General features: G+C 41.6%; 1 protein-coding gene across 3 annotated transcripts in view; it reads right to left on the reverse strand.

The window, feature by feature from the left end:
* astn1 (astrotactin 1) overlaps window positions 1–15495 on the reverse strand; it is a 302993-nt gene that overhangs the window by 178450 nt on the left and 109048 nt on the right. For all 3 annotated transcript variants that reach the window (XM_008108949.2, XM_003219851.3, XM_062977759.1), the window contains exon 2: window positions 1084–1271. In XM_008108949.2, coding sequence (XP_008107156.2) covers window positions 1084–1271 — 188 coding nt within the window. The remainder of the gene's footprint in view (window positions 1–1083; window positions 1272–15495) is intronic.

The raw sequence follows: 15495 nt of genomic DNA on the forward strand, positions 1-15495 counted from the left end.
TTTATTAAATTTTTCTCCAGGACTAATAAAAAACAAAACATGAAGGGAGAAAGCTAGCCCCCGGCAGCAATCTAGGAGAGATATTGACATTCTCATTAAGGCAGGCTTCATTAAACATCCCCGTCCTTGGTATCAGTGCTGTCCGACGACACATTGTCTCCAGCTAATGAGCTTCTGCTGGCAAAAGGTATTGTACGATTCTTCAACATGGCTTAAAAAAGAAAACTCTGCCTCTCCCACATTGATCTTTTGTTTTCTTTCCTCACTGGCATCCATTGTATTTGTGTGTCTCTCTTCTTCCTATCCTTCTCTTTTAAAAAATCTATATGAGGAAATCAGGCAGGAAGGTGGGCTTGTGGGAGGAATTTCTCTCACAATGATAGATACCAATAAACCATAAGAACAGACACAAAACTACCAACAAGGCAGTGGGTTCTGCACACACTACAAAAGCTAAAATCAAAGTTTCTGAGCAGAAGCTCACTTTTTCATGATGATAAAAGCAATGAACGGGGGCAGAGAAATCCACATAATGTAAAAATATGTAAAAGCAGATATAACTGGAGTGCATGATAGGATTAGTGGTGGTGCCATAGCTTATACTGTAAGTATGGAAGATCATTTTCCTGTTTTAAAAACCCTGATGCCTATCATAAGCCAAGACCTCAAGCCTCCTCTAAGTCTAGCTCTTAATGGGCTGGTGGTACTCTTCCGCCACATTTCCAGTGTCATCTTGGAGCTTTGACGACAGTGATGTGGTAAATCTTACTGGATTTTATTCTAGATTCTAAAGAAACTATTCAAAGTGATGAACCTACAAATTCCCCCTCCCCCCTTTTTTTCCTTCTCCCTTTCCTTTTTTTCTCATCTCCTTTATCTTTTATCTTATTGGAAAACTTTAATAAAACTATTTTTAAAAGTGATGAACCTAAATTTTGTGGATTCAGCATCTTGACAAAAAAATGTGCTACTCTACAATTCTCTCTCATCAGATTTTTCACTCTTAAGAAGATCTATAGTAAACGACAAAGGAATATAGATGAATAAGCAACAAACATACATCAGGGGAAAAGGGACACTCACCATTACCGAGATGTGAAGAATCCTAAGCTCTTCTTCGGCTGATTCGCTCTGGGGTTCTTCTGTGGGTTCTAAGCCTGGCAAGCTGGGAGTACCATCTTGATGGTGGATATGGAAGAGTAGTGTGCCATTCTCCAGCCATTGTTGCCTCCATCGTACCAACGGAATATCTTCTGTGTTGCCAGAAATCTCTGTAGATGAATGAAGACCAATGTATCAAATGAAACCATCAAACAATACTTCTTAGACTTCAAAAAAAGGAATTCATATTTCTAGTGGTATAATGTATCTTTTCCTCATTGATGCCACCATCAGATGAGTTTGATACCATTAGCATTGCTCAGATCAAGGATACTCATAAAAATTATAGATACATCTGTGGATTCAACCAGTGTCTAATTTGCTTTTGATATCAGATTAGTGATACTCCAGCCTAAGCTGCCACTGCGCTAAGACCTCACAAAAAATCACACTCTACTCACTGCCAGCATCCTTTTATTGGCTGGAATCTTTCATCAGTCAGTCTGAGCTGTAGTTTCAAGCCTGCAGAAGGGTTTGTGTAGGTGAAGATAGCTTACCCACAATGCTTTCCTCTGAAGACGGACCTCCTGTCATTAATTCAGGATAACTACATGAGATTCTTTCTGTGGCTAGTGAAGGTCTCCAAAGGAGCTGCCTGTCTGTCTCACTTTGAGGAGACCTACAGAACAAATCAGAAAGCAGATGGTCCTCCCAGCAGTGGGCAGGGTATGCAATTTGCTATGCTGTCTGCTAGGATCAGATTCTCAATATACATTGCTTGACAGTGTCAAGCTTGAATCCTATCAAAACCTTTGGCTTTGTACTCCAATGAATTAGGTACCTAGTCTCTTGTAGCACCATATAAATAATACCTTTAATCTATTTTTTCTAATCAATCATCGATGTTATGCTTTTATTTTTCCAAGCTTCTATCCTGAGCTGCCAGGAAGGTCTCTGCTAAGAAGAAACAACTGCTCAGGTTTATCTTTGTCAAAAGTAAAGTCTACAATGCATCTTTTGCTGGGACATTGAAGGATACATGGGAATAGTCAACTTTGTTTTTCACTATTTAGGTCATGTGCAAGGAGGAAGCTGTAAAGAGATCTGATGTATTGTCCTCTCAGAGCCACTCATAAATTATATGCTCTGTGCAGGGGTTGTCTCCTCATTTTTCTTGTTCTTTTCTCATATGGCCACCACAATTAGCATCTGCTACCATGAAGACTACTGAGCCTTTGGGGAGTCTGAGAAGGCCATCCTTTAATAGGCACTAAGATATCTTCTCCCATCTGATACAGCCATACGCTTCATTCTGAAGGGAAACTAGCACTTTCACTTACCGTTATTAACCCCTGGCTCCATATGGCTATTTTTTAATCTAGATGTTAGAAGTTAATACCAGTGTTAATGGCTTCTCATTCAAGGCTCTAATGGAAGCCACACAGGAGAACTGAGCCCATTATCAATAACTTTCAGACTCTGAACTTGAACTCTATACTTTTCAGGGTTTTTTTCTTCTTAGCCCTAAGTATGTTTTCTTACCAAAGAGATTCATCAGCTGTATCTTTTGTTCAGAATAAAAAGGAACAGATCATTTAGTATGTATTGCCAAGAACATCTATGCCCAGTTCTTACTGAAGGTGTTGTATACAGGCAGCCCTGGGCTAAAGCAAAGGACTTTCTTCCTTCAAAGGTCATAATCAGCAGGGTTCAATAATCTCAATGGGAGTATCTCTGCTTCCACAGCAGCCCATCTTATAGGAATGCATCTCCAAGTAATGATGTACTCAGACATATGACAGTATAGAGGAAATCAGTGAGCAGGAGCTGGATGAGCTGCTTTCCCATTGAGCAAAGCAAGACAGATGACTAAGTCAGATTTGAGAAGCCAGAAAATGGTAGCAAATTGTTAAGACAATTAATTTGTCACAGATGTATTTGTACTAGCAGGTCTGTGGAAAGAGAGGCAGCTTTGAGATTTCTCCATCATGTGCCAAAATAATTTCACTGACTTCGGGCACTATGCTCCTTGACTAAGGTGGATGAGGGCACCATGTGTACTCTTCTCTGGCATGCTATGGGCCATCCCTGGATATCATCAGCAGTAGCATCTAGGTCAGGAGTACAATGAATCCATTGTGGCTTTTATTCCAGACATAAAAGAGCTATCTAAGGTTACAGAAAGCTGTCCCAAATCAGCTCATCACATTGACCATCTAATTTCACGATGTTAAATCAGGCCCAGAACAAATTCACAGCACCACAGAAAACTTACTACTTTGTTTTTCATTAAGGATTCCCCTCCTTATAAGCATTATGCTTGCCACATACTTGCTTTTCAATAATACACGTGCACACACAGGATGTAAGCTGCCAGATATATTTGCATATAGTAGTGTCAAAATCCTCCCATGTACAGATTTAACCATTCACTATGCTCGACTACAACTCACCAAATGCATTTTAATAGCAAATACTTCATATTTAAGTAAATTTGTATGGCAGGGGAAGAAGCTGAAGATAAAGTTCATTATTTTAACAGAAGGGGGGGAAAACAGATGGATCCAGCCTACCAGATCTCAAATTATGCTATGAGGCTTGTAGTTTGAGCTGGATTAAGGATTGGTCAACCTTAAAGACATTAGAAGGTTTAGATTTAGAGCGAGTCGGCATGCCTATCTATGGTAAGGGAGAAGGAAAGTCGAGAAAAAAATTGGTAATAATTTCATCAGATCAGTGCTGATAAAAATATGAGAAACGTATACATGCAGACTATATACAACAATTCCACTATGGATTTCCCCATTAGAAGCCAGACACTGAAAAGAGAAGTGGGACAGGAAAATTGTCTCAGATAGAGAGAAATTTTGAAAAAACAGAATGGAAATAGTATATTAAAAACTCAGGAAGAAATTAACCAAATAGATCTCATGATTCCAATATAGACAAAGTAGAGAAAGCTATAATAAAGATAAGAAAACAGGATTCATGAAGAAAGATACTTTCTGGGATAGAGTAATGACGACAGAAAAGAAATTAATAACAAAACTTTACCAAAAATTATTAGGATGGTCAACAGAAACAGAATAAGTTAAGGGCTGCATGGTGAAATGGGCCAGAAATATTGGCCATACAATCAAACTAGAAGAATGGGAAAATATGGAATCAAATATTAAAATATACATATTCATATGATTTGAAAGAAAAATGGTACAAAATGATGTACTAATGATACATAACACCACAGAAATTAGCAAAATGCTACTTAAAAGTTCAAGACAAGTTTTGAAAATGTGAAGACCATGTAGAAACCTTTTTTCACATGTAGTGATCTTGTAAAATGGCAAGAAAAATATTGGAAAGACATTCAAGAAAAAAATCCAGAAAATATTAGAGATAAAACAACAACTGAAAACAGAATATTTCTTATTGGGAATCATAGACATGGATATAGACAAAAACAAGGACAAGCTATTTAATTACTTAGTGATGGCAGCTAGAATCATATATGCACAAAAAAGGAGAGCAAAAGAAATTCCCTCAATAGAACATTAGATGTCAAAAATAATGAATATAATGAATTTGGATAAACTAACTCAATTAGTAGCCCATCTTCCATGTGGAAACAAAAAAAGAACAACAACGGACTGGTCTCCATTAAGAAAATATATGCTACAAGAATATATGAAACTGATAATAGAACCAAACTGAGGACTAAGAGAAAATTTGTTCCCCAATGCAAGAGAACGAAGAGGGGTTAGCAGAACTATGAGGAATCAAGAAAGGGCAATGTAAACCACTGTGGAGATGATTGAAAGTCAAATTCTTTTGCATTATCCTTCCCTTCCCCAACTTTCTATTTAGTTCATGATTTTTTTTCTTTTTCTTTTTTTCTTTCTTTTTTCACAAAGCAGCACCCCACCACACCTCCCCTCACTATCCACTATATCCCAACTTTTTATACTGTAAAAATATAACTCCATGTGGTTTTTTAACTAATAAAATCATATTTTTAAAAAGAATTATGCTTGCCACATACTTGCTTTTCTAGAAACACACACGCACACGCACGCACACACACACACAAAGGATGTAAGCTGCCAGTTATATTTTGCATCGATATAGCAGTGCCAAAACCCTCCCATGCACAGATCTAACCAGTTCCTATGCTGGGCTACAACTGACCAAATGCATAATTATTTTAATAGCAAATACTTCATATTTAGTCAAATATGCTTCATTAGAAGGATCCACAGACTAAAAAAGGCCAAAAAAAGGTTGAATTCATCAAAGCCAGAAATGCCAAGAGCAAGAGATTTTCAAAAGGAGCTGAGTATTTTAGCAAAGGTAAAAAGGTATTTTGACCACAGTTCTTTCAACTAGCCTGAAACAGGAGAAGAGCAAATGGAACTGGCAATACGCTTTTCCTTACTTAGGACAACTTCATTACCAGCTGTACCTTCACAGATATCTAATTCTATACAAAGCCACATATACGATTGTGAGAGAAAGTAAAAGACAACATAAAGAAATAGAATTGGGTCTCTTAAGTGACTTAAATCTCTGCCAGAAATTCATACCCGGATAATTTTAAAGCATCTTTTATAAAGCCATTATTATCCTCGCTTCTAAGGATAATCTAGTTGTTATCTATATAAGCAGGTCATGAGTACAGAGATGGCTGTACCTTTAATGGCATTCTGTTTGTGATCACTAATATAACTCTGTGTGGAATAGCAATCCCATTGTTCATTATTTCTACAGCATTTTCAGTGAGTAGAGAATCATCCTCCTGTAATTCCTTTTCACATAACTATATGAGATAGGTTAACAAGTCTAAAACTGCCAGTGAAGCCTTGTCACTGAGCAGAGTAGTGCTTCATAACATGCATAGCAGCTTGCAGGGTGGGGATCTGTGATCAATGCAAGATCTCCCCCTTCCTCATTAAAGAACCTACTGTATGAACCTATGGAAGCAAAGAATGTCAGGCTCTGGGGAATTTGATCTAAAATGCACAACTGCCTACACATACTTCTCCCAACAAGGCAAGTCCTTAATTTCAAGTCAGAAGATGGAGATAAAAGATAGCAGCAATCCTATATTCAGAATTCTCTACATTTTTAGAAATCAGAAACAAAGATGGTGAGATAATTATTTTTATGAGGTTCCTGCATAGAGCTTATGATGTAAAAAGAAAAACCAAAACTTCAGATCATGCATGATAACGTCCACTGTGGTTTTGTAATTATGGAACCTCATCCACAGAGAAGCTGGAGGAGAAGGAGAAGGAGAAGGAGAAGGAGAAGGAGAAGGAGAAAGAGAAAGAGAAGTAGTGCAGTAGAGTCTCGCTTATCCAACGTAAACGGGCCAGCGAATATGTTGGATAATAAGGAGAGATTAAGGAAAAGCCTATTAAACATCAAATTAGGTTATGATTTTACAAATTAAGCACCAAAACATCATGTTATACAACAAATTTGACAGAAAAAGTAGTAATGCTATGTAGTAATTACTCTATTTACAAATTTAGCACCAAAATATCACAATGTATTTAAAACATTGACTACAAAAATGCATTGGATAATCCAGAACGTTGGATAAGCGAGTGTTGGATAAGTGAAACTCTACTGTAGTAGTATTAGATCCTCTGGTTAATACTGTACTAACCTAGGTCTCAGCAAAGAGGGCTCTACACACTATCTGACTGCAGAATAGAATGCCCATGATCTGGAATTCTTGAAGAACAGCTACTTTATCTAAAGCAAGCACCACAGGTCAACAGACACCAACAAATCCAGTGGTACAGCACTAAATGTTGAAAAAAATAAGAACCTTACTGGGGCAAAACATGGTTCTGTTATAGTTTATTTTCTCAACCAGATGGCAATTAAGGGGGTCAAGAGATGGCTAAATTGTGATGGGAAAAGACTCAGAGAAAATTGAACTGAAAATGCAGAGTTAATTGGTGACATATTTGCATTGGCAAGGGTAACAAAGGTTTCTGATTTTCTGTCTTCATAGCATCATCACAATTACACAGAAGACACATGATTTTCATGTAGTAAAGGGCTTATTACATACTAATCTACTAAACAATTTGCTGAGAGAACATTTATTTAGTATCCACACTGAGGTTGGATTCTGGAGATGTAAATACTTGCCATGGTTTGAGGGAGGTTGAAGGAGATTTTATGCAACCCTAATACAACCCCTTTGTCCTCTCCTACCTCCTTCATTTCACCTGCTCAACACTATTCCATTTCAGGATTAGATAGTGTGTCAGCCTAAATATCCTAAAGGTATAAGATGCCACTGATCCCAGGAGCAGTTCTGGTTAACACCTGGATAGGAAACTGTGAAAAATACCAGATACTGTAGGCTATACTTTAGAGCAGTGGTTCTCAAAGTGAGCTCTTGGGACTCCACAAGGTATCCTGAGGGGCTCCATGCTTCCTTCCTCCTCCCTCCTCCCCCTCCAAACTTTCCCTCCTCTTTCCTGCTCCTCTCCCTCCCCTACCTCCCTCAACCCCAAAAGACCTTTCCCCACATCCCTTGCCATCAAAAGCCTTTTCCCTCAGCTCCCTCACCCTCAAAAGCCATTTTCCCCTACCTCCCTTGCTATCCAAATCCTTTTCCACTTGTCTTCTTTGATTCCAAAACCCTATTTCCCTCGCACAGTTTAGGAGGTGCTTTGATCGTGCTTTTCCTGCATGGCAGCAGGGAGTTGAACTAAATGATCCTCAAGGTTTCTGCTATTATTATTATTATTATTATTATTATTATTATTATTATTATTATTGCTACTACTACTACTATTACTATTATAAAGGCTGGGTGGCTATCTGTTGGGGTGCTTTGATCGTGCTTTTCCTGCATGGCAGAAGAGGATTGGACTGAATGGCCCCTCAGGTCTTCCACTGAAATACTGTTATGTTGGTTAAACTGTAGTTCATTTTAAATATTGTATTGTTCTTTCATTCCTCTCTCTCTTTTTTTTTTTGCACTACAAACGAGATATGTACAGTGTACATAGGAATTTGTTCATGGTTAGTTCACACAAACACTCTCTATCCATCTGCCACTGGTCTGGCCCATCTGTCAAATTTTAAAACACAATACATCAAAAAGTTTTCCCATGCCTGATATGTATATATCTATTTAATATACTATATAAACGTTTCTTGGGGCTCCACAAGAAACTTTTGCTTCAACAAGGGCTTTGTGGCTGGAAAGCTTTGAGAACCTCCGCTTTAGAAGAAAGAACAGACAAAACCACGTCTGAGTTTTCTTTGCCTGTCAATTCTATGAAATTTATGTGGTTGGTATGAGTGAATTGAAGATGCATATATCCAAATCCCTGCAGTCCAAATCTGACTACACTCCATGGATAATGTTACTAGTGTTATGCAAAGCATTTCTGCTCTGACATCTACATGCATATTTGGATTATTGATGCAGTGATTATGTTACTTCTATGATGATACCTGTATCTAAAATACACCCAATTCCCAAAGTTTCAGGGAAGACGTGAACCACAACAGCTCTGCCTATGCCAAGACAAAACATGAATCAAATGTCACATTCAGAATTATGCAAACTCCCAGGTTCTGATTTTTTAATATTATCCAATTTTGATATTATTATTATTATTATTATTATTATTATTATTATTATTATATCGCGCTTTATCTCTCCCACATGAGACACAAATTAAATCCATAGTTGTCTTTTAAAAAATCAGATCTTATTTCTTATTCATAAGTGTTCAGGAACTGCAATGAAGGCCCAATTTGCTAATTCAATATTTTCGTGCAGTGATTTTCTACCCTAAAACTAAAACGATATAATGATCCAAACACAATAAATCCCCTGTGAGAGTCTTTGAATTTTCTACATTGTTAAATGGAATTCAGACAAAAACCACAATGCATAAGTCATTACAATAATTGATATTATCTAAGTGGCAGTATGTTTGTATTTAAATATTCATATACCAGTCCTCTCTCCAGCTCCATCCAACCAAATTAGCAAAAGATGGTTTCAGTATTAGGTTGTGTAAGGTCCCAAACAAACTAAGCAGAATGATCACAGCCATCCTCTGCCTGGAAAACAGGCATGCATCGCTCTTTTGTTGGCCACTACACACAACCTCAGGGTTACGTTTCCCTATAGGCAAAAGGAGTTGTTTTTAACTCAAAGCTAACCAGTACAATGGACAGCAGGATAGGCAGAGTGAAACTAATTGGGTCTTTCCACTCCAGTTATTCTTCACCTCCAAATCACCACCCGGCTCAAACTACTTTTTTCAGTTTGGGAGGAACAGGCAAAGTGTAAATAAGGATTAAGTATCCCTTATGCAAAATGCTTGGGACCAGAAGTATTTTGGATTTTTTCAGATTTTGAAATATTGGTATTTGGATATACATACATAATGAGATATCGTGGAGATGGGACCCAACTCAACACAAAATTCATTTATATAACAATAACAGTAACAATAACAATGTATTAGTTAACTGCCTCTCCTCGTGACTTGAGGCAGAATGCAAAATAGTTAAAATACATAATTAAAACAAAAAAGCATAACAAACACAGACTAAAATTAAAACCCCAATACTAATAAAATGTAAATTTCAAATGCATAGTTTAAATTGACTGGGTAGGCCTGCTGGAAGAGATAGGTTTAAATTTAAATAGTGTTTAAATTTTGATAGCTTGTTTATATACACTCTATACACATAGCCAAAAGGCAATTTTATACAGTATTTAAAATAATTTAATAATTTTGTACGTGAAACAAAGTTTGTGTGTATTGAATCATCAGAAAGCAAAGAAGTCATTATTCACCACCCAGCGAGATAATTATGGTTTTTGGACTCCGGTATTTTGGATTTTGCAACTCTGGTTAAGGGTGCTGTATCTACTACATCTTTACAAAAGTGAAAGACAAAATAGCAGGGGACGCATTTTAAACAGAAAATGGCCAGAAGTACAACAATAAAATGCCCTCATTGGGTACACACCCTTCAGGAACACAAAGGCAAGCAAATCATAAAATGTCCAGATCCGCCTTCACTGCATAACTCAGCTAGGAAGGTTTGTACATAGGTAATTAATATCTGTTGCAGGTTGATAGTCAAGGTAATGGCCATCTATTTCAAACCATCTGCCAGGCATTTGGCATGGCATGCAAATATATTGGCAAAGGCTAGGTTAAATGGACAATTGTGGTGGGATGGACGGATGCATTACAGAGATGAAATGGACGTAAACCACAACCCATTCCTGCAGGGTAATTTGTTTAAGTGCTCATTATAGCAGGGGCCAAAAGGCCAAAGGGAATTAGGTATTATTTTAGCAAATTCTAGTTTGACACATGAAAAAAGATGCCTGGTTGTTTATCATCTACCCAGAGGAAAAATACATTCATCACCAAAGCCTGCCTTTTGCTCCAACATTTGCCTGGATGTTCATTCAGAGCAAGTTCATGAAGCGAGGCATTCATCATTTGCAACTCTCTATCAGCAGACTAACAAAGGGCAACATGACACCTGGCACCATATCTGAATTCCCACCCACACCCCCTTTCTTTTTAAAAGAAAGCTGCTAGTTTTTTATATCTACAGAAGCATACAAAAAGCTTGAGCTCTCACTGAACATCGAGAAAACCAAAATGTTCTTTCAGCAGGCACCAGCCAATCCCTCTGCCATACCAGAAATACAGCTTAATAGTGTAACACCAGCAAATGTTGGTCCAATGGTCTTCACAGACCTTACACCCGGAATGGGTAGCAGCAGAGCATGTTAAAGCCCCAAAGTTGAGAAAACAGTTTCACACAAAGTTTCCCCATAAACCTGGACCATGATCCCGAAAAGGGGGGGGGGGTTGGACTCTCTCTCTCCTTCTTCTTTCCTTCTCCTGGCTTATTCTGCTGCTGTTGTTCTTAGATTGTCGGAACTTTGTCTCTCCCCGCAGGGTCGTCGTCCGAAGGGGGGAGTCATGTCAAGGTGCAACAAAGAACAGCATCATCAAAGCTGGTCTTTTCGCAACCTGACTACAAGAGGACAGAGGAAGGAGACCATTTGGCGGGATAGGCTGATTTATGACAGGGTCTGGTCTTCAAACGTGGGAAAGGACAAAAGGAAAGGGAGGTGTGGATGGAGAAGGAGGAGGGGGGAGGCAACAACCCCATATACTGAAGGGAAAAGCGGAAGAGGGTCAGTAAAAGCTTTTGCAGTCATCTTGGCAAGGCGGATTCAATAAAGTTTTCCATTGCGACCAGCGGTGTGAGCCTATTTCTTGGGTCCTACACCTTCCAGGAACTGACATTAAGCTTTTACTCCCTTTTTTTTCGGCTCATCCCGTGAGGAAAGGTCTCTCCGGTGAGAGCATGAACCCTGATGGAGGAGAAACCATGAAGGAATTCCTCTTCCTGGAAGAAGAACAGGCGAACCCTCGAGGTGCCGAGGAGTTGAGAGAGGAAAGGAACCCATCGCCCGCGTTGAGCGAAGGGGGGACAGACCCCTCGGACCCGTCGTGGAAGCCGCTGACCTCCACCCAGTTACCCGCAGGCAGGGGAGTGACGGTGAGACGGAAGATCCAGATGGGAGGCGGTTGGCAGCGAGACGGAGAGGCAGCCCCGGAGATGAGAAGGATGGAGAGGAGATTAGATGCGATGGAGAAAATGTTTGAAACTTTCTCTCGACAGATGGATCTGATGCAGCGGCAGGTAAACGAGTCCTGGAGGGCGACAGTCGAGCAACGGGAGCAGAGGAGAGGGCTGCCCGGGAGAGGCACTGAACCACGTCCCTTTGCCGGGGAGGGTCCACAGGACTATGAGGACGAGATGCCTCAGCAGGGGACATCAGTTTTCCCCAGGGGCCTGTCGGGAAGGAGCCAAATGCCTGGGAAGGGAGAATTTCGGGTGAAGTTCAACGGGGACCTCAAACAGCTGTCTTATTTCTTTACTAACGTAAGACACTTCATGGAGGATTTTGGGGACCAATTCCCTTCAGAAAGTGCAAAAATCCACACGGTGGGGGCAAACTTGAAAGAAGCAGCTGCAGACTGGCTAATGCAGATGTATGATACTGGTGCCCGGGAGCTAGCCTGCCTGGAGGATTTCCTAAGAGCCCTCCGTGAGAGATTCGAAGACCCTTTGGCAGAGGAGAGGGCGAAGGCCCAACTCAAAAGGATATACCAGGGAGGAAGGACAGTGTCAGAATACGCCCTGGAATTTAAAGCCACATCGGGGAAGATTAGGGACTGGTCCGACACCACCAAACTGGAATATTTCAGGGCTGGTTTACGCTCTGAGGTGCTCGAGTGGGCTTTACACAGAGGAAATCCAAGAGACTTGGAGGACTGGATTTTGCTAGCGGGGCGCGTGGAGGTGGACCAACAGCAAATCTCTCGTCGTCCAAGGGAGAGCAACAGAATCAAACCCCCGACAGCAGCAACACGGCGCTTCTCCCCTCGTCGCGGAAGGTCGACCAGCAGGGAGAGGAGAGCAGGGAGGGGGGCCTGCTTCGCTTGCGGCCGTGAGGGACATCGAGCGGCAGAGTGTCCGAAAGGGACAGGCGTGGAGACAAAAGGAGAGAGGCTTCACAGCCAGAAGCTGCCCCACCAGAACTCCAAACTAGCAAAAGGGAAAGCTGCCATGGCAACGGAAACGGCTTTAGCCCCAGGGCAGCTTCAGGCAGAAGAGATGGAGGAAGCGGAGGACCTGGAGTTACTGGGAAACGACCGGGATCTGTTTTGAACGCCCGGAAACAGATCGAACCACCAGAGGGCGACGGGGGTGAGTTGAGAAGAGTAAATTGTGACATTGTGAGAGTCAGAGTGAGGCTGTTGAACCCAGAGACAGGGATTCAGGTAGAGGCAGATGCTATGTTGGACTGTGGGTGCACGAGATGCCTAATTACTCCCGAACTGGCAAACAGGTTGGGGGTGGAGCCAAACCCACTAAAGACACCAGTAGTCTTCGCACAATTGGATGGAACCCGAGCATACGGAGTCCCAGTAACAGAAAAAACAGGGTTTTTAAGAATGACTATGGGTTCTCATGCTGAGACATTGCAATTTGTGATTTCAACAATGGCACATCAGCCAGTCATTTTGGGCGTTCCTTGGCTGAGATGGCAAAACCCTCAGATTGACTGGAAAAGGGAGACATTTACCTTCTGGGATGGAAATTGCAATTTTGAGAGTACCCCGAAAGACATAGAGGTACTGGAGCCAGAGGGGGCGATAGCAGCCACGTCACAGGGGGTACCATTGGAAAGCGTTCCCAGAGTCTACCATGAATTCATAGAGGTGTTCAGTGAGAAGGAGTGTGACCAGTTGCCCCCTCATAGGAAGACGGACTGTGCAATTGAAATAGACCCCAATGCCAAACTACCTAAGCCAAAACTCTATGCAATGTCGGAACCAGAGAAAAGGGCACTCAGAGAATTTATTGACAAAAATATAGAGAGAGGCTTCATCGAGCCATCTCAGTCCCCCATGGCAGCGCCAGTATTTTTCAGGCCAAAAGCAGACGGCCTAAGATTGGTCGTGGATTATAGAGGTCTTAACGCAATATCCACCACAAACCAATACCCGCTTCCCCTAATGTCAGAGATGTTGGCGCAATTGGGCGAGGCACGCATCTTTACCAAACTGGACTTGCGGGAGGCTTTTTATAGGATTCGAATCAAAGATGAAGAACGGCTTTTAATTGTCACCTTGGGCAGTACCATTTTAAAGTTTTACCTTTTGGCTTGGGCGGAGGTCCAAAGGTGTTCATGCAGTTCATAAATGAGACCTTTCGTGACATGCTATATAAGGGGGTTATTATATATCTCGATGACATTCTTTTGTACAGTAAATCACTGTCTGAACACATTAGGCTGACTCGAGAAGTCTTGCGGAGATTAAAGGAGAATCAGCTTTATGCTAAACTCTCCAAGTGTGAATTCCACAAAACGGAGTTAGACTACTTGGGGTTCCGCATTTCCACAAAAGGCATAGCTATGGACCCCGCCAAGGTGCAGGATGTATTGGCGTGGGAGCCTCCAAGGACTCGAAGACAGCTGCAGGGATTTCTAGGCTTTGCAAATTTCTATAGACAGTTCATCAAAGACTTTGCCAAGCTGTCTGCCTTTGACAGAATTACTAAAGACTAAGGGAGTGGGGGAGACTCGTAAGACTAAGACGCCGGGTGCGAAACTGAACTGGACGCCTGAGTGCCAAGAGGCGTTTGAGGAATTAAAAAGGAGGTTCACAAGTCAACCCATATTAGTTCATGCCCAACGGGACAAACCTTTCGTGGTTCATTGTGATGCATCAGAGGCGGCCTATGGAGCAATACTGTTGCAGGCCGATGATGAGGGTGCTCTAAGACCGTGTGCTTATTTATCAAGAAAGTTCACGGAAACGGAACGGAATTGGCGGGTGTGGGAGAAGGAGGCCTTCGCAGTGAAGGCTGCCCTATCCCATTGGAGGCATTTCTTGGAGGGAACCGAGGCCCAATTTGAGGTATGGACTGATCACAAGAATCTGCAAGCTTTACGTACCCCTCAAAGGCTGAATGCAAAACAACTGCGATGGGCACAGTTCTTTAACCGTTTCAATTTTAAGCTGAAGTTCTTTCCGGGGACCCAGAACAGGATGGCAGATGCCCTATCTCGAATGCCCGATGCAAACTATTCGGCCCTGGGGGAAGTCGGAACTGTGTTCACGAAAGAACAACTGGGTTTGATGGTGCAGACAAGGGCCACAGCGAAGGAAAAGCCCCCACCTAGTGGTCAACCACACGAACTGTCCCAGGAATTGAGGCTAGCTGCAGATGCAGACCCCTGGCTCCAGTCTCATAGGGATGAACTGTCTCAAACAGGGGGATTGTGGACTCACGGTTCCAAATACTATGTACCGGAGGAACTTCGGGGGAGGGTGCTGGCCCAAGCACACGACTCCAAGCTCGCTGGTCATTTTGGGTTTACAAAAACTCTGAAACTGTTGAATAGACAATTCTGGTGGCCAACCATACTCAAGGATGTAAAGGGTTATTTGCAGGAATGCCCAGTGTGCGCTATGGCAAAACAAAAGGTGGGCAGACCGGAAGGATTGTTGCAATCAGTAGCAGACCCCTCGAGACCGTGGACGGATATAGCTATGGACTTTGTGGTAGACCTGCCCAACAGCAACGGTTTCAACACAATCTGGACTATAATTGACCTGTTCTCCAAACAAGCTCACTTCGTGGCCCTTAAGAGACTTCCAACGGCACCCGAGTTGGCCAAATTGTTTCTGCAACACGTGTTCCGCCTGCACGGGTGTCCCAAGCGGATCATAAGTGACAGGGGCTCTCAGTTCACATCGAGGTTTTGGAAGTCTTTCCTGGGGATTTTAG

Source organism: Anolis carolinensis, chromosome 4, assembly GCF_035594765.1.
Source record: "Anolis carolinensis isolate JA03-04 chromosome 4, rAnoCar3.1.pri, whole genome shotgun sequence".
Classification (NCBI taxonomy): domain Eukaryota; kingdom Metazoa; phylum Chordata; class Lepidosauria; order Squamata; family Dactyloidae; genus Anolis; species Anolis carolinensis.